The sequence below is a fragment of the Bos grunniens genome, chromosome 19 (genome assembly GCF_055505025.1).
Source record: "Bos grunniens cultivar Pamir isolate PY7600 chromosome 19, Bosgru_T2T1.0, whole genome shotgun sequence".
Classification (NCBI taxonomy): domain Eukaryota; kingdom Metazoa; phylum Chordata; class Mammalia; order Artiodactyla; family Bovidae; genus Bos; species Bos grunniens.
Genome location: NC_141183.1, coordinates 36,494,223 through 36,520,471, shown reverse-complemented (window position 1 = coordinate 36,520,471; position 26,249 = coordinate 36,494,223). Strand labels below are relative to the sequence as shown.

The 26,249-nt window shown below is 45.9% G+C and overlaps 2 protein-coding genes and 1 non-coding gene across 7 annotated transcripts in view; 1 reads left to right on the top strand and 2 right to left on the bottom strand.

Moving 5' to 3' along the window:
* The window catches only part of LOC147352177 (asialoglycoprotein receptor 2-like), a 45,412-nt gene extending 40,888 nt beyond the window's left edge, over nucleotides 1-4,524 (bottom strand). The window contains exon 1 of the mRNA XM_086359358.1: nucleotides 4,407-4,524. The gene's annotated coding sequence lies outside the window, so the exon portion shown is untranslated. The remainder of the gene's footprint in view (nucleotides 1-4,406) is intronic.
* On the bottom strand, nucleotides 244-19,402 carry LOC147352176 (asialoglycoprotein receptor 1-like). Of its 5 annotated transcripts, none has more exons than XM_086359364.1 (9): nucleotides 19,048-19,402; nucleotides 18,688-18,854; nucleotides 17,230-17,346; nucleotides 16,995-17,090; nucleotides 16,852-16,923; nucleotides 16,547-16,633; nucleotides 16,307-16,458; nucleotides 16,126-16,232; nucleotides 15,571-15,987 (listed from the first exon to the last, which is right to left on the bottom strand). In XM_086359364.1, exons 2-9 carry the CDS (start codon nucleotides 18,752-18,754, stop codon nucleotides 15,825-15,827), a joined length of 861 nt encoding a protein of 286 aa, XP_086215490.1. In that variant the 5' UTR covers nucleotides 18,755-18,854; nucleotides 19,048-19,402; the 3' UTR covers nucleotides 15,571-15,824. The 5 variants fall into 5 exon arrangements, with proteins under 5 accessions (XP_086215491.1, XP_086215490.1, XP_086215488.1 ...); XM_086359362.1 differs by having other exon boundaries at nucleotides 18,688-18,916; nucleotides 19,048-19,233; XM_086359363.1 differs by having other exon boundaries at nucleotides 18,688-18,895; nucleotides 19,048-19,200.
* A 6,145-nt stretch (nucleotides 19,403-25,547) lies between these two features.
* On the top strand, nucleotides 25,548-25,692 carry LOC147352175 (small nucleolar RNA SNORA1). Its single transcript, XR_015148488.1, has one exon. It is a non-coding gene; the product is annotated as a small nucleolar RNA SNORA1 (small nucleolar RNA).
* The last annotated feature ends 557 nt before the right edge of the window (nucleotides 25,693-26,249 follow it).

The window sequence follows — 26,249 nt, the reverse complement described above, 5'->3', positions numbered from 1 at the left end:
TGAGAGATGCCTGCCTGCCCTTCCCACCTGTCCAGGGCTCTCCTCCCGCTGTGGAGGTCTGCCTGTGACCACCTTGAGGCACCCTGGGGTGACCCACAGCCAATGAAGATTTGACTAGGAAGCTGTTCCTGATCTGATTAAGCACAAGCTTCCATGGTCACGACATGGCCAGGCTGCCGTCGGTGACATAGAGGAGACTTTCACCATTGCCCATTTCAAGCCATAGGATTAAAGAGACAGGTCTGTGTAACACCAGTTATCCCAGGTATTTTATTGTTACAAATGTACTTTTGAGAGATTCTGGCTTCACTGAGTTAGTCAAAGGAGCTGAGAGCCGCTCTAACAATTTGGTTGATTGAAATCTGGTGGAGCTTGTTGTTTGTTGTTCAGTCACTAAGTCCTGTCTGACTGTTTACAACCCCATGGACTGCAGCAAGTCAGGCTCCTCTGTCCTCCACTGTCTCCTGGAGTTTGCTCAAATTCACGTTCATTGAGTTGGTGATGCTATCTAACCATCTCAATCGTCTGTCACCCCTTCTCCTGTTGCCTTCAGTCTTCTTTCCCAGCATCAGGGTCTTTTCCAATGAATCGACTCTTCACATCAGGTGGCCAAAGTATTGGATCTTCAGCTTCAGCAAGTGTCCCTGGTATCATGCAGAGGAAAGAATACAAAAGCTGGACCTCATGCTGGGGCTGTTTCCCCTGGTTGGAAACCAGCCAGTCACCCACCTAGTAGCCCTTTAGCAGGTTAATGGTGTTAGACATCGTGGAGGGGGCAACATATATATCAGGTCGTTATTCGGCATATACATTTGCCTTCACTGCCTACAGTGGTTCTGCCAGCACCACCATCCATGCCCAGACTTTCAGAAAGCCTTACAGAATGATGGATCGTGGTTTCAAGGTAGAATGGGATTGCTGCTACACAATGGGTGCAGGGAAGAGTATATCTAGAATTTAAGGGATTTGTGGGCAGCCCTTGGTCCATCCATACCTTGTAGTAAAACTTACTAGAAGACTACAACAATCTAATAAAGGCAGAAAAACCAGAGACTCAGACTCTTCAGGAATGAAGGTTTGTGTTTCCCACAGAGAAAGGAGCCCTGTCTGCCTGCTACAGCGCTTGCAGAGGGCAAAGGGAATAGGGGATGGGTAAGTGGAAGAATGACATTATAAAAATGAACCATGGGAGACTTCCCTGGTGATCCAGTGGTTGAGATGCCATGCTTTCAGTGCCAGGGGCATGGGCTCAATCCCTATTCGGGGAACTTGGATCCCGCATGCTGCCTGATGTGGCCAAAAAAATTTTTTAATAAAAATAAAATAAATAAAAATGAATTACAGCTCTGTACCCACAACAGAAATAAGGACTGTAGCAGATATGTATTTCTTCTTCCTTACTTGTTACAAATTTCAATACATTAACCAAGTATTTCCTTTTCCCCCTCCCCACCCCCTCCTCCCATTTCATATAAAGAGTGGTGGTGGTGGTTAACTTTAAATATTATTTTCCAGATCACATAATATCCCAATGTGTTTGTGACAGAGCTAGGACAGAAATTAGCACCCAATGATAGATAAAGGGGATTGCTAAGACTTTCTGTCTCCTCTTCTTTGGGCATCTTTACTGGGATGAAAAATAGTTGTCCCATGTTGGGTAGAAGTGTAATACTGTTATTATTGTATGGAAATTAAACATGAGCAGAAGGGCGATAATACTGAACCGTCGCTGGATTTCCTAAATAAAGTCTATTTGGTCATAATGGTCCCAATTCTTTTTTCCAAACAATTTTTTAAACTGAAATATAGCTAATTTACGGAGAAGGCAATGGCACCCCACTCCAGTACTCTTGCCTGGAAAATTCCATGGATGGAGGAGCCTGGTGGGCTGCAGTCCATGGGGTCGCTGAGAGTCAGACATGACTGAGCGACTTCACTTTCACTTTTCACTTTCACGCATTGGAGAAGGAAATGACAACCCACTCCAGTGTTCTTGCCTGGAGAATCCCAGGGATCGGGGAGCCTGTTGGGCTGCCGTCTTTGGGGTCGCACAGAGTCGGACACGACTGAAGCGACTTAGCAACAGCAGCAGCAAGCATAGCTAATTTACAATGTTGTGTTGGTTTCAGGTATCCTGCAATGTGTTTGTGTGTATATATGTATTCTTTTTCAGGTTCTTTTCCATTACATATGGACAAGATAATGAATATGGTTCCCTGTGCTATACAGTAGGTCCTGTTGTTTATCTATTGTATACATAGATATTGGGTTCCAGTTCTTTTAATGTGTTTCTGGATTCCATTTGCTAATATATTATTTATCAGTAGTATTTTGTATCAATATTTATAAGTAAAATAGGTAAATAATAGTTAAATAGGTAAATTCTTATAAAGCTTTGGAATTAATGATGTATCACCTTAATTAAAATAGTTTGGAGATTTTTTTTCCCCCCCTCTTTTTCTGTGCCCTGGAACAGTATTCAAATAATCTCTAAAGGTTTGTTAGGATGTTTTGCAAAACCACCTGAGTCTGATCCTTTAGGGAAAGCTGTTGGCTCTTGGAAAACTCTCTTTTATTAGAAATGTGTTTAAATTTCCTCTCTTCTGGGATATTTTTGATGAATAATTTTTAGAAAATGATGCAGCTTTTCAAATGTATTTTTTGTGAACAATGAATAAATTAGCTTACAGTCTCATCTTCCCTCCTTCCCTCTCTCAACTCTACCACCAACTTTTTGTTTTAGTCTTAGTTCTGTGTTAATTATATTCAACATTCACTCCCCTCCTCTTGCTAAAATTTACTCAGTTATCCCTTGGTTGACTCCAGTTCATCCTCTAGTAATTTCTTCAAGAGCTAATGAGAACAACATTCCTAAGATTGTACATCTTCAAAACTGCCGATGATTTAGAGAATAAAAAGACAAACCACAGTCTGGGAAAAAAGTATTTGCAAAATATATATCTGATAAAGGACTTGTGTCCAAAATTTACAAAGAACTGTTAAAATCAACAATAAAAAAATAAACAGGGACTTCCCTGGTGGTCCAGTAGTTAAGAATTCACTTTGCAATGCAGGGGATGTGGGTTCGATACCTGGCTGGGGAACTAAGATCCCGTATGCCATGGAGCAACTAAACCCACGAACCACAATTAGAGAAGTCATACACCGAAACAAAAAATTCCATGTGACACAACCGAGATCCCACAAAGCTAAGACTAAGAGTTGATTCAGCCAAATAAATAAAACATTTTTTTGAAAAAAGAAAAGAAAATGAACAGGAATTTTCTTTGTGGTCCAATGGTTAAGATTGTGCTCCTAGTGCAGAGGGAGTATCGATCCCTGGTCAGGGAACTAGATCCCCCATGCCTCAGCTAAGACCCAGTGTGACCACATAAATATTTAAAAAGAAAGAAAGAAAACAATTCAAAAATTAGCAAAAGATCTGAACAGCCATCTCACCGAAGAAGACACATGGATGGCAAAGAAGTGTCTGGAAAGATGCTCCACATTATTTTTCACTAAGGAATTCTGTATGAAAACAACGGTGGGTGCCATGTCACACTTATTAGATGGCTAAAATCCAAAACACTGGCAGTGAATATTGGCAAAAAGGTGGAGCAACAGGAACTCTTATCATCTCTGGTGAGAATGCAAAGCAGCACAGCTTCTTTGGAGGATAATTTGGCAGTTTCTTTCAAAATTAAACGTAGGCTTACCTTACGTTTAGGTAAATGCCCTGGGTGTTTACCTAAACAAAGTGAAAACATAAGTCCGTGTATGTCTACAGTAGTTTTATTCATAATTACCAAAAATTGGAAGCAACCATGAGTAAGTGAACTGTGGCACTTCCCTGCAATGTAATATTATTCAGTGCTAAAAAGAAATGAACTATCCAGACACACAGGAAATTTAAACGCATATTACTAAATGGAATAAGCCAATCTCCAGAATTCCTTGGTGGTCCACTGGTTAGGACTCTGCACTCCCAAGGCAGGGGACACAGGTTCAATCCTTGGTCATGGAACTAAGATCCCACGATCCTCTCAGCCCAGCCAAAAAAGAAGCAGCAGCAGCTAGTCTATAAAGGCTATATGCTATATGTTTCCAACTCCGTGAAGTTTAGGGGAAAGAAAAACTATTGAGACAGTAAAAAGATCAATGGTTGCCAGGAAGAGTGGGAGGTGAAGGAGAGAAAAAGTGGCCTTTTTATAAAAATCCTGACTCATATTTTCTTTCCCTGAATATTTTGTGCCATCTCTTCTGGCATTTGATCTGGGTCTGCAGACATCCAAGCATAGCCTGTTTTTTTATCCCCTTATAAGTGACTTGACCTTTTTTCCTGGCTGCTCAAAAAATCCTGTATTTTTTAAAATTCAATAACTTGATCAGTTTTTCCTGGCACTTACCTTTTCTCTTTCACTGGATAGAGTCAAGTCTCCTGTATCTCAGAAACACTTTTCTTGAATCATATATTCAAATGTGTGTTCCCCAAACTTCCTGTTTCTTTTCTCTAATGTTTGTGTGTTTTTCTTCCCTTGCTTCCTGTAATCCAGTCAGCCCTCATTCCATATGCCGCTGTTGTCCCGTGATCTCTTTTCTGAGCAATTGCATTTCTGCCTTCTCATCTTTCTTCATCAGAATGATTGCTTAATGATTTTTTTTTTTTAATTCCTAGCAAAATGTTCAGTCATTGCTTTCAACTGCTACCTGGCAAAATTTTTCCTGGTGAGTACTCTTCACCTGTTTGTGAATTTTACGCCTATTTCTCACATTTTGCCCCCTTTGGTATATCTGCTCGACGCTGTGCTAGTTATCTTTATGGACTCATCATTGAATGAGTTGGGTTTTCCTAGATTAATATTTGCAGTGTCCTGTCCCGCATCACAGCCCGAGGCCTCTCTGTCTTGGACTGCTTCCTCTAAACAAGACTTCACTATGGGAGTCTATGCGGAGCCCCAACTCCTCTGCTTCACAGAACAGACAGTGAACAGAATAACGGCTCCAGCCTCACTCCCTCTAGTTTCTGCTTCCTGCTCTACCACAAGGATACAATAGAACTGGCATCGTGAGACTTCCCTGAAGGTCCAGTGGTTGGGACTTCACCTTCCAATGCAGGCTGGGGCAGGCTCAATCCCTGGTCAGGGAGCTGGGATCCCACATGCCTTGCAGCCAAAAAGCCAAAACATAAAACAGAAACAACGTTGTAACAAATTCAATAAAGACTGTAAGAATGGTCCACATCAAATCGAAAAAAAAAAAAGGAATGGTCCTCTCACCTTCTGAAAGCATATTTTTGTTCAGACTCTCAGAAAAATGCAGCCCCCCTCCATTCGCTTGCCTTGTTTCTACCTTCCCTTTCTCCTAATCACTGTCTCTGCCTTTCACAGCTGGAATTTTGGTGTCTGTGAATAGGTCTATTCTCTCATTTTGTTGAAAATGGAATTTTCCATTTTCTTTATTCCTTTTACATGATCTTCAAGAAAAGCATCTAAAAAGCTGACTTCTGCAGCCGTGTTTGGATTGGAAGTCCTTTCTAGAGATTTGAGGATGCTAAAACAGAATGGTCAGCAGCTGTGGTTGTGGCCTCATGGTGAAGTGGGTCTGTCAGAAAGACGCCACCATGAGGAAAAAGAGTGTCCTAACAGCATTTGGGTTCCTTCCAGGAGCCTCAAAGATCAGCTCCACCTCTGTCCTTCACAAGGTTTGGTTTTACGAGTCAATAAATTCTCCTTTTGGTTTCCGTCACTTTCAAAAAAGGAGTTCTGGCTAATACAGGAAGTAGCCGCGCCCCCTGGTCATCTTTCCCTGTTTGCTTGGTTCCTCCATGGCCCGCTGCCCCAGGCTGACACATAACACAAAGCGGCTGTTGATCCCCAGTAGGCGTATAAAATAGGTCCCCTCCTATAAACCAGCATCAAACAAGCCAGGATGTGAGAAACAGCCAACCACTGGGAGCCCTACATCCTTCTACCTTGTCCAGCATGTCACATCCACCCTCCATGCCACGTTTCCTGCATCGTCACCACATTCTCTCTGTCCCGTGTTCCCTTTCCACCTTGGACATCATTTCTAGGCTTGGCTGTTGCTCCCAAGGCTACCTCCAAGCTCTCAAAAGGATGTGTTGGCTAGCGGTCTTGGACCCACAGAAAAGGCATTTCAGAGTTAGAGAGGCTTATTATAAATGATCAAAGATTGATGAAAGATATAACAACTGTAAGATCTTATGTACTCAATGAAATCACCTCAACAAATATAAAGGGAACACTTACTAGAACTACAAAGAGAAACTGACAAATCCACCATTGCAGTGGAAGATTTCAACATGCTTCTTGCAATTATAGCAAAGACACGGAAGCTCTGGAAAACCCAATTTAAAAACTCAATTTGATAACATATATAAAGTCCAATGGAGAAGGCAATGGCAACCCACTCCAGTACTCTTGCCTGGAAAATCCCATGGACAGAGGAGCCTGATGGGCTGCAGTCCATGGGGTCGTGAAGAGTCGGGCACGACTGAGCAACTTCACTTTCACTTTTCACTTTCATGCATTGGAGAAGGAAATGGCAACCCACTCCAGTGTTCTTGCCTGGAGAATCCCAGGGACAGAGGAGCCTGGTAGGAGGCCGATAAAGTCCAAAGAATTAAAGATTACACAGTCTACTTGACACCTGGAATCTATACTAAATTGGCTGAGTAACAGGCTGGAGGCAGATCTCAACAAGTCTCACGGAAAGAACATCATATACATCTCTCACCGAAACTCAGAAGAGTCAGAAGTCGTTAACAAGTAGAGAAATTGAAACATTCTTGTACAGTTGGAAATTTTTTTCTGACTGCACCTCGAGGCATGCAGAATCTTAGTTCTGACCTCTGTGAGACGATGGAGTTTTATTTTTAATTGGAGAATCACTTGAGTTGGTTGGTTTCCCTGCTGCCAGGAAACATCACAGCACCTTTACACAGCATGGAACAGAGCTGGGGCCGTCTGCCCCGTGGCTCTTGGGGTAGGGTTCAGGGTTCAATCCCTGTGTCAGGAAGATCCCCTGGAGAAGGCTCTTTCCAGAGGGAAAGTCCTCTCAGGGGACACAACAGGGTGGGGGGTGGCAGGAAAGGCTAACTTGAGCTCTCTTCTGACTCCCCTTCCCAGTATGCACATGTGTGTGTGTGTCTGTGCACATATACATACATACACAAAGAGACATGCACACTTACACACAGACACATATATACACATACATACACACACTTACACAAACATACAAACCTACACACAGACACATAAACACACACGTAACACAGTGACCCATATATTCTTGAGTTTTCCAGCCTCCGGTGCCTTACAATCTCTTTTAGTGCTTCTGACAAGTCTATGACTCCTCAGTCCTGCAACGCCCCTCCAAGTCTGCCTCCCTCAAATCCAGGCCACAGCCCCTCCCTTTACTCCAAAAAGCAAGGTTAGCCTGAGGCCATAAAGGGGAAGATAAGACAATGACTGCAGAGGGAACAGGAGGTCAGATGGGGAATTTTTGATGAAAAAGCCTTTGAATGTGGAGAGCATCCATGGAGAGGGAAAAGATGAAAACATTGAGAAAAGCAACAATCAGTGGACTGATTTAAGAAAATATAGAGCAACTGGAGGGATTTTTAAGAATCTGCCTGGAATGCAGGAGATCCGGGGTTCAACCCTTGGGTGGAGAAGAGCCCCTGGAGAATGGAATGGCAGCCCACTCCAGTATCTTTGCCTGGAGAAGTCCATGGACAGAGGAGCCTGACAGGCTACAGTCCATGGGATCTCAAAGAGTCAGAGACAACAGAGCAACTAACTCACTTTTCACTTTATTATACATAGATGGGATTATATTGTACATATTATCTTGCAACCTGGAATTTTTTTTTTTACTTAATTTCTTTCTTTTTTTTTTAAGATTCTTTTTTTAACCTGGACCTGATTTTCTAAAGTCTTTACTGAATTTGTTACAATATTGCTTCTGTTTTATGTTTTGGTTTTTTGGCCAGTAGCAATGTGGGATCTTAGCTCCCCTACCAAGGATCGAACCTGCACCCCCTGCATTGGAAGGCAAAGTCTTAACCACTGGACTGCCAGGGAAGTCCCTCTTCTGCTCCAACTACTCCCATAAATTTGCATCTTGCATTCCAGACTCTGTGCTCTAGGGGAAAGGGTCCAGTGGGCAATACCTAACATACAAGACCATCCCAACTACATCACGGAGGCGAGGGGGCCGATATGGTCCCCCTTGGGTTTCTCGTGCCCTCAAGCATGCACAGAATGAGGGATTCCCTAAAACCGATGACAAGTGTTTACTACAATATCCTGCCTCTCTGTTGGGCTTTTTTTCCTTCTTCTTATTGTAGGAGTTCTTTATACTCTGAATATTAATTACTTGTTATAAATGTTGCAATTATTTCATCCAAGTCTACTGCTTGTTTCCAATTTTAGTGAAGTCAAATCTGTCCATATTTTCTGGAGAAGTAAAATATCATTTCCCCATATTGCACTTGTAAAAAAATCTACAATGTCCTGTATTTCTGTTAAATCATATCTGCAGATCTGCATTTTCTGTTTCAACTGTAGTGAATAAAACACATACAAAAGAGAGAGAATAGTACGATGAACACCCAAGTACCATCGCTCCCCTCAACAATCATCAACATAGGACGGGTTTTGTTTCTTCTACACCCATCCCAACGTGCCCCCCCGACCCCGCTGAACTGTTTCAGAGCACATCCCAGACATGTGATTTCACCTGTAAAGATTTCAGCGTGGATATCTAAAATAGAGAATCTTCTGGTGTTTTGGCTGTGCCCTGTGGCATGCGGGATCTCAATTCCTCGACAAGGGATTGAACACTTGCCACCTGTGCTAGGAGAGCGGAGTCAACCGCTGAATGGTCAGGGAAGTCCCGATTCTGTTTTTAATTTAACCAAAACACATCCTATTATACCAAAAATAACTGACAATAATGCCTTATCCAGGTAGTATTCAAAATTACCTGGTATTCCCATTATGTCTTTTTTCAAAAAAGTTCTATTTTTAACTTAATTTTTATTGGCATATAGTTGATTTAATGCATGCGTGCTTAGTCGTGTCTGACTCTTTGTGACCCCATGGACTATAGCCCACCAGGCTACTCTTCATGGGATTCTCCAGACAAGAATACTGGAATGAAAAAAAAAGAATAATATTGGAGAGGATAGCCATTCCCTTCTCCAGAGGATTTTCCGGACCCAGGGGTAGAACCCAGAGCCAAAAAGATTATAGCCCACAGGGTTGCAAAGAATCAGATGTGAATGAAGCACTACACACACTCACCTGTTTTTTTGTTTTTGTTCTTTTCCTGGGCTTCCCGGTAGCTCAGATGGTAAAGAATCTGCCTGCCATGTATATATACAGTAGTGTGTATATATCAGTCTCAATCTGCCAGTTTATCCCTCTCCCCCTTCCCGCCTTGTACCATAATCTTAGAAATTTTCTACATTCTAGAAAATAAAGTTTAGAAAATAAACATAAGTTTATTTTCTATATCTATGGCTTCCCTTGTTAAAGAATCCACCTGCAATACGGGAGACCTGGGTTTGATCCCTGGGTTGGGAAGATCCCTTGGAGAAGGGAAAGGCTACCCACTCCAGTATTCTGGTCTGGAGAATTCCATGGACTGCATAGTCCATGGGGCTGCAAAGAGTCAGACATGACTGAGAGACTTTCACTTTCAACTTTCACTATGACTCTACTTCTGCTTTGAAATAAAGTTCATTTGTGCCGTTTTTTTTAGATTCAACATATAAATAATGTCATATATTTGCCTTTCTCTGTCTGACTTACTTCACTTAGTATGACAATCTTTAGGTCCATTCATGTTGCTGCAAATGGCATTATTTCATTCTTTTTTATGGTTGAGTAATATTCCATTGTATGTATATGTGCTGATGTGCTCAGTCGTGGCCAGCTCTTTGCGACCCCTTGGACTGTAGCCCACCAGGTTCCTCTGTCCATGGAATTTTCCAGGCAAGAATACTGGAGTGGGTTGCCATTTCCTTCTCCATGTATGTATATACTGCATCTTCTTTATCCATTCATCCACTGATGGGTATTTAGGTTGCTTCCATATTCTGGCTATTGTAAATAGACCTACAATGAATACTGAGGTGCATATATCTTTTTGAATTATATTTTTTTCGAGATATATGCCCAGAAGTGGAATTGCTGAATTATATGGTAACTCTAGTTTTAGTTTTTTAAGGAACCTCCATACTTTTCTTCATAGTGGCTGCACAAATTTACATTCCCAGCAACTGTATAGGAGGGTTCTCTTTTCACCACACTGTTTCTAGGATTTATTGTTTGTAGATTTTTGGTGTTGGCCATTCTGATCAGTGTGAGGTGATACCTCATTGTAGTTTTGATTTGCATATCTCTAATAATTAGTGACAGTAAGCATTTTTTCATGGGCTTTTGGGCATCTGTATGTCTTCTTTGGAGAAATGCCTATTTAGATCTTCCACCAATCTTTTTTTGGGTTGTTTGGGGTTTTTTTGACATTGAGCTGCATGAGCTGTTTGTATATTTTGCAGGTTAACCCTTTGTTGGTCACTTCCTTTGCAACTATTTTCTTCCATTTTGTGTGTTGTCTTTATTTTTATGATTTCCTTTGCTGTGCAAAAGCTTTTAAGTTTAATTAGGCTCCATTTGTTCATTTTCATTTTTATTTTCCCCGTAATGTATTTGTATAATTGGTGTGTTCAAATCAGGATCTAACATCCCCACATTGCACATACTGGAATGCCTCTTAATGCTCTTTTAAATACATGACAATTCCCCCTCCTTCTTTGTATCCTTTGTCATTTATTTGTTGAAGAAACCAGAAATTGGCTCTGTAAAATCTACCTGCTACTGGATTTGACAGAATGCATACCTGTGTGCCTGCTCCTCTCCCCATTAAATTTCCTGTAAGTGAGTAGATAGCACTAGAAGCTTAATTAGATTCATGTTCAAGGTTCTCTTAGAAAACGCTTTCCCAGGTGATGTTGTTTAGCCCCCATTGCATCAAAATGGGAGATACATAATGTCTGCAATTTTTTAAATTGACCTCCTTCTTTCTAATCATTTTATTCTTATTTCTCGCTCTGGATCAACGAGGTCCAGGTGATGATTCCCCTCTTTTTCTGGGTTCTGTTTCTTGAAAGTGAAAGTTGTTTAGTCATGTCCGACTCTTTGCAACCCCATGGACTATACAGTCCATGGAATTCTCCAGCCCAGAATACTGGAGTGGGTAACCTTTCCCTTCTCCAAGGGATCTTCCCAAGCCAGGGATCAAACCCAGGTCTCCTGCATTGCAGGTGGATTCTTTACCAGCTGAGCCACAAAGGAAACCCAAGAACACTGGAGTGGGTAGCCTATCCCTTCTCCAGTGGATCTTCCCGGCCCAGGAATCAAATCGAGGTCTCCTTCATTGCAGGCAGATTCTTTACCAACTGAGCTATCAGGGAAGCCCTGATAAGAAGCCCCTGTTTCTTATCTCTCCCCTTTAAGGACCCCAGCAGGGTGGAGGCTGAGATGTGCATGAACATTTTTCCTGGAGATGGACTAGAGGTGAAGTGTGCCCACTCTCAGCGCTCAGCTCCGGTCTATTTAAGGTCCTTCTCTCAGTGATGCCTCCTCTTATCCTGGTCCCGTCCTAGTCTCCTCCCTTCCTTAAGCAACCACTTGAATGGGGTTGACATGTCCTTGAAAATGTACAGATTCTTGAAATGTATGTAGTGCTACTGTGTGTGTAGACTATTGATTTTTATCAGTGTTCTTGTGTTCTAGGCAGCATTCTGTTTTTTAGTTTTTTCATTTAATGCTGATTTTAGGCATCTCTGCATCCACACTACATGTGTGGACATGTAGTCACTGCGGATTTTTTTTTCTGTGTGAGATGCTTTAGAAGTTTTTTTTCCAGGTTTATTGAAGTATGACTGACAAATAAAAATTGTGTATATTTAAGTTGTACAATGCGATTTTTAAAGGTGTAAAACAGGGTGATTTAATATGCATCTACACTGGAAAATGATTCCCGCAAACTAACACATCCATCACTTCACATGACTACCAATTGTGTGTGTGTGTGTGTGTGTGTGTGTGTGTGTGTGTGGTGAGGAAACTTAAGATTTACTCTCTTAGCAAATTTCAAGTATACAGTATGGTATTGTTAATTGTGGTCACCATGCCATACATTAGATCCCTATTCCATGCCATTGGTCTATTTGTTCTGTATCATTACCACACTGTCTTTATGGATATGGCTTTGCAATATAGTCTAATAGTACTTCCCTGGTGGTCCAGTGGTTAAGACTGCGCTTCAATGCAGGGAGTGCAAGTTTGATCCCTGGTTGGGGAACTAAGATCCTACATGCCCTGTGGTGCAGCATGTGGGATATATAGCTGATTCACTTCGTTGTACAGCAGTAACTAACACAACATTGTAAAGCAATTATACTCCAACCAAAAAAACTAAAAAGTAAAACTATGCATCTGTGTTTCCTTTATTCTCCTTCATATTTGTTTTCTACCTTTGCCAAGTATCAGATTTTCTTTTATTGATGATATCTACATTTTTATTTTCTAGTGTTTTAAGTCTTGCTTTAAAAAAACAAACAAGTTTCTCCCCCGCCCCTGCTAAAAAAAAAAAAAAAGCTCTTTCTACTTGGGGGGATTTATTGTGTCATTCTTTTTCTAAAGTTCTTTTTAAAATTATTAATTTTGGACTGTGCTGGGCCTTCATTGCTGTGCAGGCTTTTTCTCTGGTTGTAGCAGGCAGGCTTCTCATTGCAGTGGCTTCTCTTGTTGTTGGGCTCTAGGTCACGCACAGGCTTCAGTAGTAGTTGTGGTTCCCAGACTTTAGAGCACAGACTCAGTAACTGTGGTGCACAGGCTTAGTTGCTCTGCAGCACGTGGGATCTTGCCGGGCATTGGCAGAAAGATTCTTTACCACCAAACCACCAGTGAAGACCTATTTTGTTATTCTTTTTCAAGTATCTTGAGTTAAAAATTAAGCTTCTTTCCATTCAACCTTTCCTATTTTTTCAAAATAAATGCACTTAAGTCTATATACTTTTCCTTTGGGTACTTATACTGTACCACAATCTCAGTATGCAGAGTTCTCCTTGTTCACTTCTAAACTGCTTGACTTTCATTTTTATTTTTTCTTAAATTCAAAGTTATCTAGAAAGATGGTGAGAAATGTATATGTTGATAGATCTTTTTTGGCTATACTTTCATATTTAAATCTAACTTCATTTATTTATTTATTTTGTGGTCGGAGCATTGCTCCTTTTTAGAATTAGTGGAGGTCTTGTTGGTAGGCTAACACTTTGTCTATATTGGTTGATAAACCCATGTTGCTGTTGTTCAGTTGCTCGGTCACGTCTGACTCTTTGCGACCCCATGAACTGCAGCACGCCAGGCTTCCCTGTCCTTTAACCATATCCTGGAGCTTGCTGTCCATTGATAAACCCACAAGTGTCCATAAAGTCTTCAACTGTTTGTCCTGTTAACTCCCATCTGGGTTGTGGGTTCTATTTGTTGGGCTTTCTCTTCCATGGTATTATTGATTTTCCTGCCATGTTGGTGATTCTGGGTTGTGGGTTCATCTTTGCATTTGTTACCTATCTGTGGATGCTGCTTTTGTTCACATTGGGGTGGTTCTGTTCCTGTGGGCATTGCTGGAGGTAGGATAGTCCCAGTGAAACTGAGCAGGACCCTGCAGGGACCTCCAGATACAAAAGCTCCTCTGTATCCCCAGTCTCTTGTTTATTAAAAAAAAAAAAAGCTGTAGACTCCCATGCCTCCCCTGAGTCACAAAAGAGCAAGCTCAAGAAGTTAACAATTAGAACAACAGTCACAGAATCTTTAGTTCCTCCCTGAAGGACATAGATAACAGTTTCTGATGCATATTCCTGAGTTGTTTTGCAGATACTAAAATTGCCACCAAATGAAAAAAGTTAACTGCATGATGACCTGACTGTAACCATGACATAGCTGCTCCATCTTGCACAGTTCAAGAACTGTAGGAACAAATCAGCTCTAGAACTGAAGATTAACTATACTTAAGACATTACAGAGTTTGGGATGGACGTGTACACACTGCTATAATTTAAATGGATAACCAACAAGGACCTACTGAACAGCACAGGGAACTCTGCTCAATGTTATGTGGCAGCCTGGATGGGAGGGGAGTTTGGGGGAGAATGGATAAGTGTATATGTATGGCTGAATCCCTTCACTGTTCACCCAAAACTATCACAACATTGTTAATCGGCTATCAGTTCAGTTCAGTCACTCAGTCATGTCCGACTCTTTACAACTCCATGGATTTCAGCACACCAGCACTCCAACTCCCAGAGCTTGCTCAAACTCATGTCCATTGAGTCGGTGAGGCCATCCAACCATCTCATCCTCTGTCGTCCCCTTCTCCTCCTGCCTTCAATCTTTCCCAGCATCAGGGTCTTTTCCAATGAGTCGGCTCTTTGCATCAGGTGGTCAAAGTATTGGAGCTTCAGCTTCAGCATCAGCCCTTCCAAAGAGTATTCAGGACTGATTTCTTTTAGGATTGACTGGTTTGATCTCCTTGCAGTCCAAGGGACTCTCAAGAGTCTTCTCCAATACCACAGTTCAAAAGCATCAATTCTTCGGCACTCAGCTTTCTTTATGGTCCAACTCTTACATCCATACAAGAAAAACCATAGCTTTGACTAGACGGACCTTTGTCAGCAAAGTAATGTCTCTGGTTTTTAATATGCTATCTAGGTTTGTCACAGCTTTTCTTCCAAGGAGCAAGCGTCTTTTAATTTCATTGCTGCAGTCACCATCTGCAGTGATTTTGGGGCCCAAGAAAATAAAGTCTCTCTGTTTCTACATCTATTTGCCATGAAGTGATGGGACCGGATGCCATGATCTTCATTTTTTGCATGTTGAGTTTATGTTATGTTGAGTGTTAATGTTGAGTGTTAATTGGCTATACCCCAATACAAAATAAAAAGTTTATATTAAAAATAAAATAAGAAAAAAAAGTTTAAAATATATGAAAAAGATGACACTGACCAGAAGACCATTGCATGACCAATTTCAAGACGATTGTCAGAGCTAACTCTGTTGTTATGCACGTAAAACCTGCCCCACCTATCTACCCATGAAACTCCCCTTTAAAATCTCTTGCCCCCTGATCGGCAAGGAGGAGTTGATTTTTTGGGATATGAATCACCTTCTTTCCTAGATTGCCAACTTCCTCAATAAAGTCATAGTTCCTTTTACTCATCTCTCAATATTGCATTCTTGAGAGATGAGCAACTGAACCTGAGTTCAGTAACAAATCAGTAATAACGCTATTTTACAGCTGAAACACAGAAAGCAGACTAGCTTGCCCTAACTTGTATACCTGTAAATAACAAATCCAGGCCTCTTGGCCCAAAGCACGGACAGTTCTCAGGATGACCCATTGCCTGCCCAAGACTTCCTAGTGCTGACCAGCCCACTCCCGATTCCTAATCCCCAGCAAGCAGACAACTCAATGTTTTGTATATTTCTTTTCTTTTTACTCTAAAAAAATCCAGTTGACAATAATAACCTGCAAACCATAGAAAGCAGCATGGGTTTTAATCTCCTCGCCCCTCTAAACATCATTCTACATTCCTCAGACACCATCCTTTCCCCTTCCCTCTAAAATCTTAGATGAAAATTCAGAAGCCCCTAGATAGAAGGGCCCCAAACCAGGGCCCCTACGGCAGGTAAAGGCATTGAGGAAATAAATTAGGGGAGAGGAGGCTCTTAGCTGTCATTGCCTCCGTCCCGCTGGGCCTCACAGACCCAGCGGTAGGGCCTCAGGCAGACGTCATCATTCCAGCGGCCGTCCACCGTGATGTGGGCACAGTCTTCACCCCCTCCGAGCCCATGCCCATACCAGTCATCTGGCTGCTCTGGTGCCCAGTTCCTAAAGAAACCAGAGAGACGTGGACCCCAGAGCCTGAGACCCCAAGCCCAGCCGTGGACCCCCGGCCCCCGGGACCTGCCAGGCTGGGATGATGGGCCGAAGATGGAGGGGCAGAGCCTCGGGGGCACACACACTCACTTGAAGCCCGTCTCGTAGTCCGTCCCGTCCACCCATTTCCAGGGCCCATTTTGATCCATGAGGCCTATCCAGGTATTTACAGGGCCCATGTGGTGCTGGATAAATTTCTGGGGAGAGAGGAGGGGTGGTGACCTCTCCTTAGACCTGCCAACCTCCCAGCCGGGCCCTACCGGAACCTTACCTGCTCCTCCCAGGAGCCCACCACCACCAGGTGGGCATTCTCCAACTGGCAGTACTTCTCAGCCTCTGGCCAGGGCTTCCCGGAGCGAGAGAACCAGTAACAGCTGCCTTCATAATCGATCCAGTTCACTGGGCAGCAGGCTTTTTCAGAGCCTGGGGCGGGAGTCAGAGGGGGTGGTGAGGGGCTGAGAGGAAGTGGGTTGGGCAGGCAAGCAGGACTGGGCAACCCCCACCCCCTCACCATTGCCCTGGAAGACAGCCATCTGACAGCTCAGGCTTCGTAGGTCAGACACAAACTGCTTCACGTGGAGCAGCAAGCTGGAGTGATCTGGGGAGACAGAGGGCAGAGGTGGAGGGGGATGAGGGTAGGGGAAAGCAAGAAAGCCACGATGAACACTGGGGGCTGGGAAGGTTCTGTCATCTACCTACTGGGGCGTGAAGATAGATCGCAGATACTTCTGCCACAATGCCCCTTGGTTTGGTCTGAGAGACCGCCGTATCCTGCAAGCGCATGCGCACTCACACATACACGCACCCCTTGCTGACCTGCATTCAGTTCCTGCTGCTGTTTCTCCAGTTGGGACTCCAGGGACTTCACCTTTCTGCCCACATTTCCTCCTAGGGAAGAGACTTGCTCAGTGTCTCAATGGCCCTACTGTTCCCAGCCCCCCAGCCCCAGCCCTCCTCACCCTGAACGCTCAGGGCCTTGACCTTGGCCTCTGTGCTCACTGTGAGGTTGCTGAAGGTCTCTCTCAGGGCGCTGAGCTCCTCCTGCAGCTTGGAGTCTGGGCAGAAGAGGGTGCGGACAGGACAAAATGAGGGGGCTGCTTCCCACATCACAGCAGCCAGCTCTTCTGCCCCCCGCCCCCTCACCATATCACCTTGCTCCCTTCCCAAACACCCCCTACCCCCTGGGGAACCCACTCTGGGATCCGATCACACAGAGAACGACTAGCAGCAGGAGGCTAAGGCCCATGGAGACCAGGAGGAGGCTGGGTCCGGTGCAGAGACGCCGACTGAATGAATGAGGAGGCAGTGGCCCTACAAGAGAGGAGGTCAGGGGCTCAGGGACAGATGGGAGCCTGGGGCAGCTCTGGGGTCCTAGGAGGAGGGCAGCCTGAGCCTCCTCTAGGAGACTAGGAGGGACTTTATAGATGAAGAAATCTGGGCTGTAGGTGACCGGGAGGAGCTGGATGCATCGAGAGGTGAGAAGGGGTGCGAATCTTTCTGCGGGAGCCCTACCCAGGCTCTAGGAGAAGGCGATGGCACCCCACTCCAGTACTTTTGCCTGGAAAACCCCATGGGCGGAGGAGCCTGGTGGGCTGCAGTCCATGGGGTCACGAAGAGTCGGACACAACTGAGCAACTTCACTTTCACTTCCCACTTTCATGCACTGGAGAAGGAAATGGCAACCCACTCCAGTGTTCTTGCCTGGAGAATCCCAGGGGCGGGGGAGCCTGGTGGGCTGCCATCTATGGGGTCGCACAGAGTCGGACAGGACTGAAGCGACTTAGCAGCAGCCCCAGCAACCCAGGCTCTAGGCCTTTGCTGGCACCTAGTGGCCAAATCGAGTCACTGCCGCATCAGAACGCAGAGCCTGGAGAATGGAGTTTGCACGCTGGAGACTGGGGGCGAGGGAGTCTAGCAGGTGAGGCAAGAGAAACGGGTTTCTTGCTCTCCCAGTGAATCCCACTCCTCTTTGTCTGGGCACAGGGAGTCAGAGTAACCAGACTTCAGGTCGACCAAGTTGTGCCCACCCGGGAGCACTGTCTCAGTGAGCTGAAATGCGGGGGCTTCCCCTCCGTTTTTGCTGGTAGTCCCTTCCCCCCCCATCGAAGGGCACTGCCCACTCCCTTCTGCCAAGCATTCCATCCTGGCTCAGCCCCAACAGAAACATCTCTGCTCGCAGGAGAAAGAAAGAGGGCTTGACTCATCCTCCTCCAGTCAGAACTCCCTGAGGCCTGCCACAAAAATTTTCTCCTTGACCCAAAGGATCCCTGACACCTGTGCACTCATACATACTCACACTCACACACACACTCACACACATACACTTGGCCAAGGCTCACGGGTGTTGGAAGAGGAACGAAGAAGAGGGTCTAACTTCTTGCAGTTAACCCCCACATCCCCTGGGCAACCCCCTCCCCAGGGTCCTGAGAAGTCGGTGACAAGGCGAAGGGCAGGAGGGTCATGAAGGAGCCTGGGGACAACTGCCACCAAGAAAGGGTCTCGAATCCTACACCCTGCACCTCCCCTAAGAGGGGTGGCTGAGACACCACCAACCTCGTGAGCCGGGCAGACCCAGGGAGAGGCGGGGTCAGGGGAGGGGGCGAGAGCCACCTAATGCTCCCCTTTCAGAAATGGGGGGAGGTGTCCCCTCACTTTTTCTGTGCTGATGGTCATTCTCCTCGTTGTCCAGATGCTGAAGATCTTGATACTCCTTTGTCATGGTAGGGCCGGCTGGGACCAGGTCAAGGCTGGTGTTAGGGCTGAGGCAGGGGCTGAAGAGCTGGGGTGTGGGGTTCGGTCCCTTTCCAGGTGATCAGCGACTGCGTGGAGATCTTTCTTCTTGCTCCCGTTCCCTCCAGGCCTGACATCCAAAATCTATCTTCTGAAGTTTTTCCACTCAGTCTCCACCCCTCCAGACGTGGATTTCATTCATCCCCTCCCCCACCCCACTCCACAGTTAATTCCACCACCTCCTTTCTTCCCCCCACCCCCCTTTCTTCCCCTTTTACTTGCCAAAGGTCTCAAGGTTGACTTGTGGGTCCCTCAATCCTGCGCAGATCCCAGGCTAAGAAACAGGCTGAGGCCTGGAGAATTAGCACAGACAGCCCTGGGTGGTGGGAGGGGAGGGGGCAGGGTCCATTCAAGGGCCCTGAGCCCTGTGCGTCTGCCTGTCTGTGTGACTGTGTGTCCAAACACACCAAACCTGGCATCTGCAGTGCCCGGGACTTTGGACGTAAACAGAGGTAGAAATGGATTTGGAACTCAGGGAGGGTGTGGGGTGGGAGCGGGGGTGGCTTGCCTCTTTCCTTCCCAGGGATGGAGAGCCTCCTTGTTCTGTCCCCCATCCTTGCATGTAGCCACCCCACTCAAGGAACTGTTTGGGAGAGGTCCAGACCAGGAGGGGCCGGGGTGCAGCTGGCTGGTTCCCCTCTGCCCCACTCCCCTTTTACTTCCTGTCTCTGAATTTCCCAGAACTGTTGATCTCTCCAAATATCTCTGACCAGGATCAGAGGGGCCGAGCTCTGCTCTTGCCCAATCCAGACCTATGACCCTGGCATCTGAGCCTGGGCCTGGCTTCCTGGGGCTCAGCTACCAGACACCCCAGCCTGGGGCTGAATGGCTCTCCTGGGGAGTAAAGTCCTCCAAGCTGCCTGGGGGTCAGGGGGTGGGGGCAGCAGGAAGGCAGGCTTTTCCCCACTCAGCTGGATTAGTGCCAGCAAACCTCCAGTGACTCCTCTGCGCTCCCTTGTTGTGTGTGTCACTTCAGTCGTGTCAGACTCTTTGTGACCTTATGGACCGTAACCTGCCAGGCTCCTCTGTCCATGGGATTCTCCAGGCCAGAATACTGGAGTGAGTTGCCATACCCGCCTCCAGGGGATCTTCCCGACCCAGGAATCAAACCTGCATCTCCTGCATTGCAGGTGGATTCTTTATCCACTGAGCCACCTGGGAAGCCCTTTCCCTCATTACCTCCTCTCATTAGCCCCAGAGCACACCCCTATTTGATTCAGAAATGAGGAAACTGAGGCCCTGAATGGTATGAGCTTACCCAGAGTCCAAACAGCAGAAGCAAGCCTGGAATGTGGACAGCCGGACTCCCGGGACCTGTGTGCTGCTCCCAGAACCAGGGTCCCATCCTGTCACCACAGCTGGGCCCCGGGGTCCCAGAGATACTACAAGTGGTCCCTCACAACCCCATGGAGAGTTCACGGAGGGCTAAATTCTGGGAGTGTGTGAATTGGAATTATGCTAAATTAGAAACTGGGCTTCCCTGGTGGCTCAGTGGTAAAGAATCTTCCAACCAATGCAGGAGTCACAGGTTTGATCCCTCATCCAGGAACATCCCACATGCCAACTAAGCCCTGGCACTGCAACTACTGAGCTTGTGCTCTAGAGCCCACAAGCCCTAGAGCCTGTGCTCCACAAGAGAAGCCACTGTAATGGGAAGCCCAGGCACCACTAGAGTGGAGCCCCGACTCGCTGCAACTAGAGAAAAGCCCACACAGCAACTAAGACCCAGCAGAGCCAAAAATAAAATAATCAATAAAAAAAATTTTAAGAATTTGGACGATGTTAATGACGTTAGTAAATCTTGCTTTAGACCCCAAATATGACATCATGGGAATCCTATGTTATGGATACTTCAGTGAGAAAACTAGACCCCCCGAGTTAGAAGAGTTTACATTATGTGAGATATTCAGGAACATGCGCCTCGCATAAAATAAGTCCTGGCTGCACCCTCGTTTGTGTCTTGAAAAGCCTCACATTGTTTGCATGCACTGGGACTGTGGCCAATAATTTTGGTGACTACTGGGCTATTGATTTGGCTTGCTCTGGTATTATCAGTTACAATCTGGTTTATTCAGGCAAACAAACCTACGCTGTTTTGGTCAGAATAGCAGTCACCCTTATAAGAGTGAGGATTGGAAGGAGTTTCTGGGGGATGGAAATGTCCCACTGCTTGATCTGCATGCGGGCTGCAAGGCTGCAAGTTTGTAAAACTGCTGAAACCCATACACGGAAGATCTGTGCATTCTTCTATTTGCATATTATACTGGAATAAGATGTTCTTACAAGCTGGTTCTACCCTATAACCATGTTCCCAAAACCATTGCTTAGGGAGCAGTCTGTGAACCAGTAACGAAAAACACCCCAAAGTCAAACAACTTTAGGGTGAGAGCCAGAGGTGATGAAACACCATGAGGAAAGCCAGATAAACAACATGAAACACCAGTGGCTGACTTACAAGCCAGCTCTCTGAGACCAGAGATAACCCTGAGAAACCAAGAAGTAGCTAAAAACAAAACAATGCCACATGGCGGCAGACACATGCACCCTGAGAACGCTTTACATCTGTCCCGTTAAGAATATATACCTTGGGAATTCTCTGGTGGTCCAGCGGTTAGGACTCTGTGCTTTCATTGCAGCGGCAAGGGTTTGATCCCTGATTCGGGAACTAAGATCCCATAAGCTGTGTAGCACAGTCAAAAAAAAGAGAGAGAAAATATATACTTTGCAAGGTCTTCAGAGACAGAGCTTCATGTGTTCATTTTCTATCGCACCCCAAACGTAGTGGCTTGAAATGACACCCATTTATTAGCTCACAGCTCTGTAGGGCAGAAGTCCAAGAGGAACCCCAGCTGAGTTCCCAGCTCAGGGTCTCATGAAGCTGAGATAGAGGTACTGGCAGGACCGTATTCATTTCTGGAGGCAAAGGAGAAGAAGAATCTACTCTCAAATACATTCCAGTTGTTGACAGAATCCAGTTCCTCACAGCTATAGAACTGAGGACCCCATCTCCTTGCTGACTGGCAGCCAGGGGCCACCCTCTGTTCCTCAAGGCCACCTGCCTTCCTCATCACATGACCCCTCCATCTGCAAAGTCAGCAACAGTGCCTGGTATCCTCTTGGAACTCCAGATTTCTCTGATTCCCCCTGTGCTCGTGGGATTAGATTAGGCCCACCTGGAGAATCTTCCTGTCCTAAGGTCAGCCGTGTATACAACATACACAAAAACTTAAGAATGGGAGTCCAAGGGACTTCCCCGGTGGTCCAGTCATTAAGACTCCATGCTTCCAATGCAGGGGGTGCAGGTTCAATCCCTGGCCAGGGAACTAAGATCCTGTGAGGTACAGCCAAAAAAAGATCTTTTGAATTAAAAAAAATTTTTTTTTAATTGAAAAAAATAAAAGGGAGTCAGAGGTGATAAAACACTTTGAAGAAAGCCAGATGAAGGACACAATACACTGGATGCTGAATTAGAGGTCAGCCCCCTGTACAATATGTATGGCCATCTGTAAGTTTCACTACCTACAACATAATGATTGAGAGAGCGCCGGCAGCATGCTCACAGGTGCTGGGGAGGACAGCATGGAATGTCCGAGCCACTTTTAGGACTCCGCCTCATTATGCAGAGCAACCCTGTTCCCTCTGAGTACTCTTCCCCTCAGGATACCGAGCACCTGCAGAGAGCAATTCAGAGAGCCTGGGCTCCAAAACAGGGAATCCCACCTCCAGGGTGGTCGAGAAAGGCTCCCTAGAGGAGGTCTGTGAAGCTGGCCTGAAAGAACAGGAAGGATTTTATCAGTTGTAATAAGCAAGTTTCTCTTCAGTGGGATAAACGGCCAGAGGGGTGGCTTGGGCCGCCCTGAGGAGAGCCTTGAATCTCAGGGGAAAGCAGCTTGAATGTCATTCAGGAGCACAGAGGTCTCCTGACTGGGAGGACATGCGCCCCAAGGGGGTCACAAGATCATCCACTAAGAGGCTGGCAAGAACATTTAGGGAATTTCCTGCCAGCCCAAGGGTTAGGACCCCATGCTTTCACTGCTGAGGGCCTGGACTCAATCCCTGGTTGGAGGACTAAAGTCTCAAAAGTTGTATGGTCCTGCCAAAAGAAAAAAAACTTTATATATGTTTTTATCTCTTTTCTTTAGATGTCTACTTGGGGATATGCATTATAATGTACATAATAGACTTGTACAGTAGTATATGTGTATTAGTGATCTATTGCTGTAAAATGATCCCTCAAAACCTGAGCAATTTAAAACAAGGAATATTTATCATCTCAGTTTCTGGGGGTCAGGAACCTAGGTGCAGCTTAACCAGTTGGTTCTAGCTCAGAGTCTCTTATGAGGTTGCAGTCGGATGTCATTCAGTGCTTCATTTGTTTGAAGACTTGATCGAGACTGCAGGACCAGCTTCCAAGGAGACCCACAGGACTGGCAGGTGAGTGCTGACTGTTGGCAGGAGGTCCCTCCACAGGAGTGCTTGAGCGCCCTCACAACATGGCAGCTGGCTCCCCCCAGAGCAAATGATCCGAGAGCACAAAGTGGAGGCTGAAATTTCTTCTATGACCCAGCCTCAGAAGTAATGCTCCATCATCTCCACAATGTCCTGATGGTTCCTCAGTGCAGAGGGGAACCACGCAAGAGTGTGAATGCCAGGGGGGTGAGAATACTCGGGGGCCATCTTGAAGGCTGGCTGCCACAGAATGGCCAGAATTATCAGATGAGTGAATATACACTGGGGGACATTCACCTGAAAGCATTTTACCGATGTTGGCACCTGAACAACAAAGTTAAAGACTGACTACAGCGGCCCGTGACATGTCAACCCACTCTAGTATTCTTGCCTGGGAAATCCCCATGGGAGGAGGAGCCTGGCAGGCTACAGTCCCTGGGGTCACAAAGAGTCAGACATGACTCAAGTGAGTTAGCATGTACACACGCACGCACAGGAGCCCATGAGGAGCTGCAGGTAGGGTAGTGGTGAGGTCAGAGCTGTAAACTGAGCAATGGCCCTGGCTTTGGGGTGGCCAACGGGTCAGAGATGCCCCCCCGAGAGGCAAAGAGCTCAGCCAGGAGGCCGCTGATCTGGTCCCAGTGAGAAAGTGTGAGGATTGAGGCCAGAGAGGGAAAGTAACCCGGACAAAAGTTTGCAGAGGACTGAGTGGACCTGTGGAGACCAGAGATTTCTGGTGATGATAAAGCCAGAGTCCTGGGTACTGCCCTGTGATGAGGGCACAGAGTGAAGAAAGCAGCCCAGGATGGAGTTTCCTCCTGTGGGGAGAAGCAGAAGAAAGAGCCCCAGGAAGTGCGGATGACCTTCAGGGCCAGATCTGGGGAACCCAAGTGCCAGATTAAAGATGGTCAAGGAGAAAGGGGACTGGGCCTCCTATCAGGGTGAGTCAGGAAGAGGGAAGTGCTTTTCTGGCAGCTGGAGGCAGAACCCTGGGCAGCCGGAGGACGAAGAAAGGGTTGGCGGGGACAGGGTGTGTGTGGACACTGGGAAGGAAGGCTATGATGGCCAGAGGTCCCCAGGAAGGATGTAAAGGGGATGGAAAACTAATGCAGCAGAAAGAACCTGGAGGCCACTGTCAAGATGGATCTGAGTTCATTTTATGTGGAAAGTGCTTTAATGCCCACCTGAGAGTCAGGTCAAGGTTAAATACGCTCATGAGTGGAAAGCCCTTAGCACAGTGGCACATACGATGTGCTCTGTGCACACAATTTTTATCACTGTTATTAGCAGGACAGCCAAGAGTTGCATTATCTCAGAGCCTCAGAGGGGAAGGCTGGTCAGCAGAGCACGGCGTGTCTTTCCCCAAATCCCAGAGGGTGTGAGCAACTTCCCTGGGACAGAGCTGGGGTCCTGGGGTGTCTCTCTGACACCCAGGTGTCTCAGCACTCTCAGTGCTTTCAACCTGGCATTTGGAGTGGACCCCGGACACAGAAGGTTGGAACTGCAGCCGCCTCTCATCACCCTGCAGGCTGCAGAGTCACATACCCAGCACCCCAATAGAAGAGGTGATGACAAACAGCCAGAGGGGCACAGAGGAGGCTCAGTGCCGACCTTCCAAAGAGGGTGACCTGTGGTTCCCCGGGTCTAGCCAAGGCTGACTTGGCCTTGAGTGGAGCGGACAGGAGAGGCTGGGGAGATGCACTTGGGCTGGAAGAGCTCAGTGCCAGGAGTTTAAAATGTGACCTGATAAGCCCACCCAAGGGCTACAGCATCCCCTCCCTGGGACAGAGTGAGAGCGCACCTGCCCCACGCCCTCCCCCTCCCATGGGTGGTCCTGGCCCTGGCTCCACTGTCTTTTGTGCTGGGACAGCCAGGACCCTGTGACCCAGGACTTCTCTGGGACTCCTCCTTCCTACTTCGATTTAGAGGGTGAAATTTTTAGGAAATTTTAAAACTCCAAATGCTTCCAAGTTTATTTAACTTTCCATTTTACTCAGTAACAGAGAATAGATCAAGAGGCCAAGAGCAACCATCCTTTGACCAGGCAGTGTGCCACCGGTTTTATGTGTTTTTTCCCTTTATTCCTCGCAAGAATCCAACCAGGTGGTTACTGTTGCCATTTAACAGCTAGGGAAACCAAGACCCAGAGAAGTGAAGCTCTTTGGCCAGTGAGTGACACCGCATCTCTCATCTGAAACTCATGACCACCTCCTCCCTGGCTCTCTACTGCCCCCTATCGTACCTTCTCCACCAGGACCCTGGGCAACCTGGCCACTCCCATCTTAACCGCCCTCCAAGGGGACTTTTCGCAGCGTTTATAACATCCACGTGATGTTAATGTGACTACATGGAGAACACAGGTTTTGCCTCCATCACTGTAATTTTATTGCAGTGGTGACAGTGAGACCTGTTAACTTTTTTTTTTTTGCTAGGCTCATGAGTAAAAACTGGATATAACAAGGCTTTTCAATATTAGGAAAGATGAAGGAATAAATAGCAACCTACTTGCTACATTTAACTTCTAGAGTCTTAAAGTAAATTGCTTGAGGAAATTGGATCCCAAAGATTACAGGTGGGGAATTTTTAAGTGTGTCCATATTCCACTGGTGCTCAAAGAGGCTCAACTAAAAGAATTATGGGCTGACTTAAATAACAGCTGTGGATTGAGCAAAACTTTTTGAGCTATCTTATTTTGAAGATTATGACTGTGGAGGAACCAAGGTGATTGGCAGTGGAAAGAATCAGTGGAATTTTAAGGAATGCGAAATTCATTAAAATTTTATTGACTTAGATAAATTTTGCCTATGTTATACACAATTCAAAAGAAAGAAAAAAAAACTCTTTACACTTAAAAAAAAAAACAAACAAACCAAAAACCCACCTAAAGGCCTCAGGCCTGGCTGACTCCTCTGACCCACTTTCTACTTCTCTCTCTCCCCCAACCCTGCTCCACTCCCTGACCTCCTCCTGCTCAA

Excerpts from the sequence above, each read along its gene's own strand:
- LOC147352176 (XM_086359364.1), bottom strand. The coding sequence starts at position 18,754 with ATGACAAAGGAGTATCAAGATCTTCAGCATCTGGACAACGAGGAGAAT. Across the intron at positions 17,091-17,229 it reads CTGTGTGATCGGATCCCAGA|ACTCCAAGCTGCAGGAGGAG; the intron begins GTGGGTTCCCCA and ends TCTTCTGCCCAG. Across the intron at positions 16,233-16,306 it reads TGGGCTCCTGGGAGGAGCAG|AAATTTATCCAGCACCACAT; the intron begins GTAAGGTTCCGG and ends CTCTCTCCCCAG.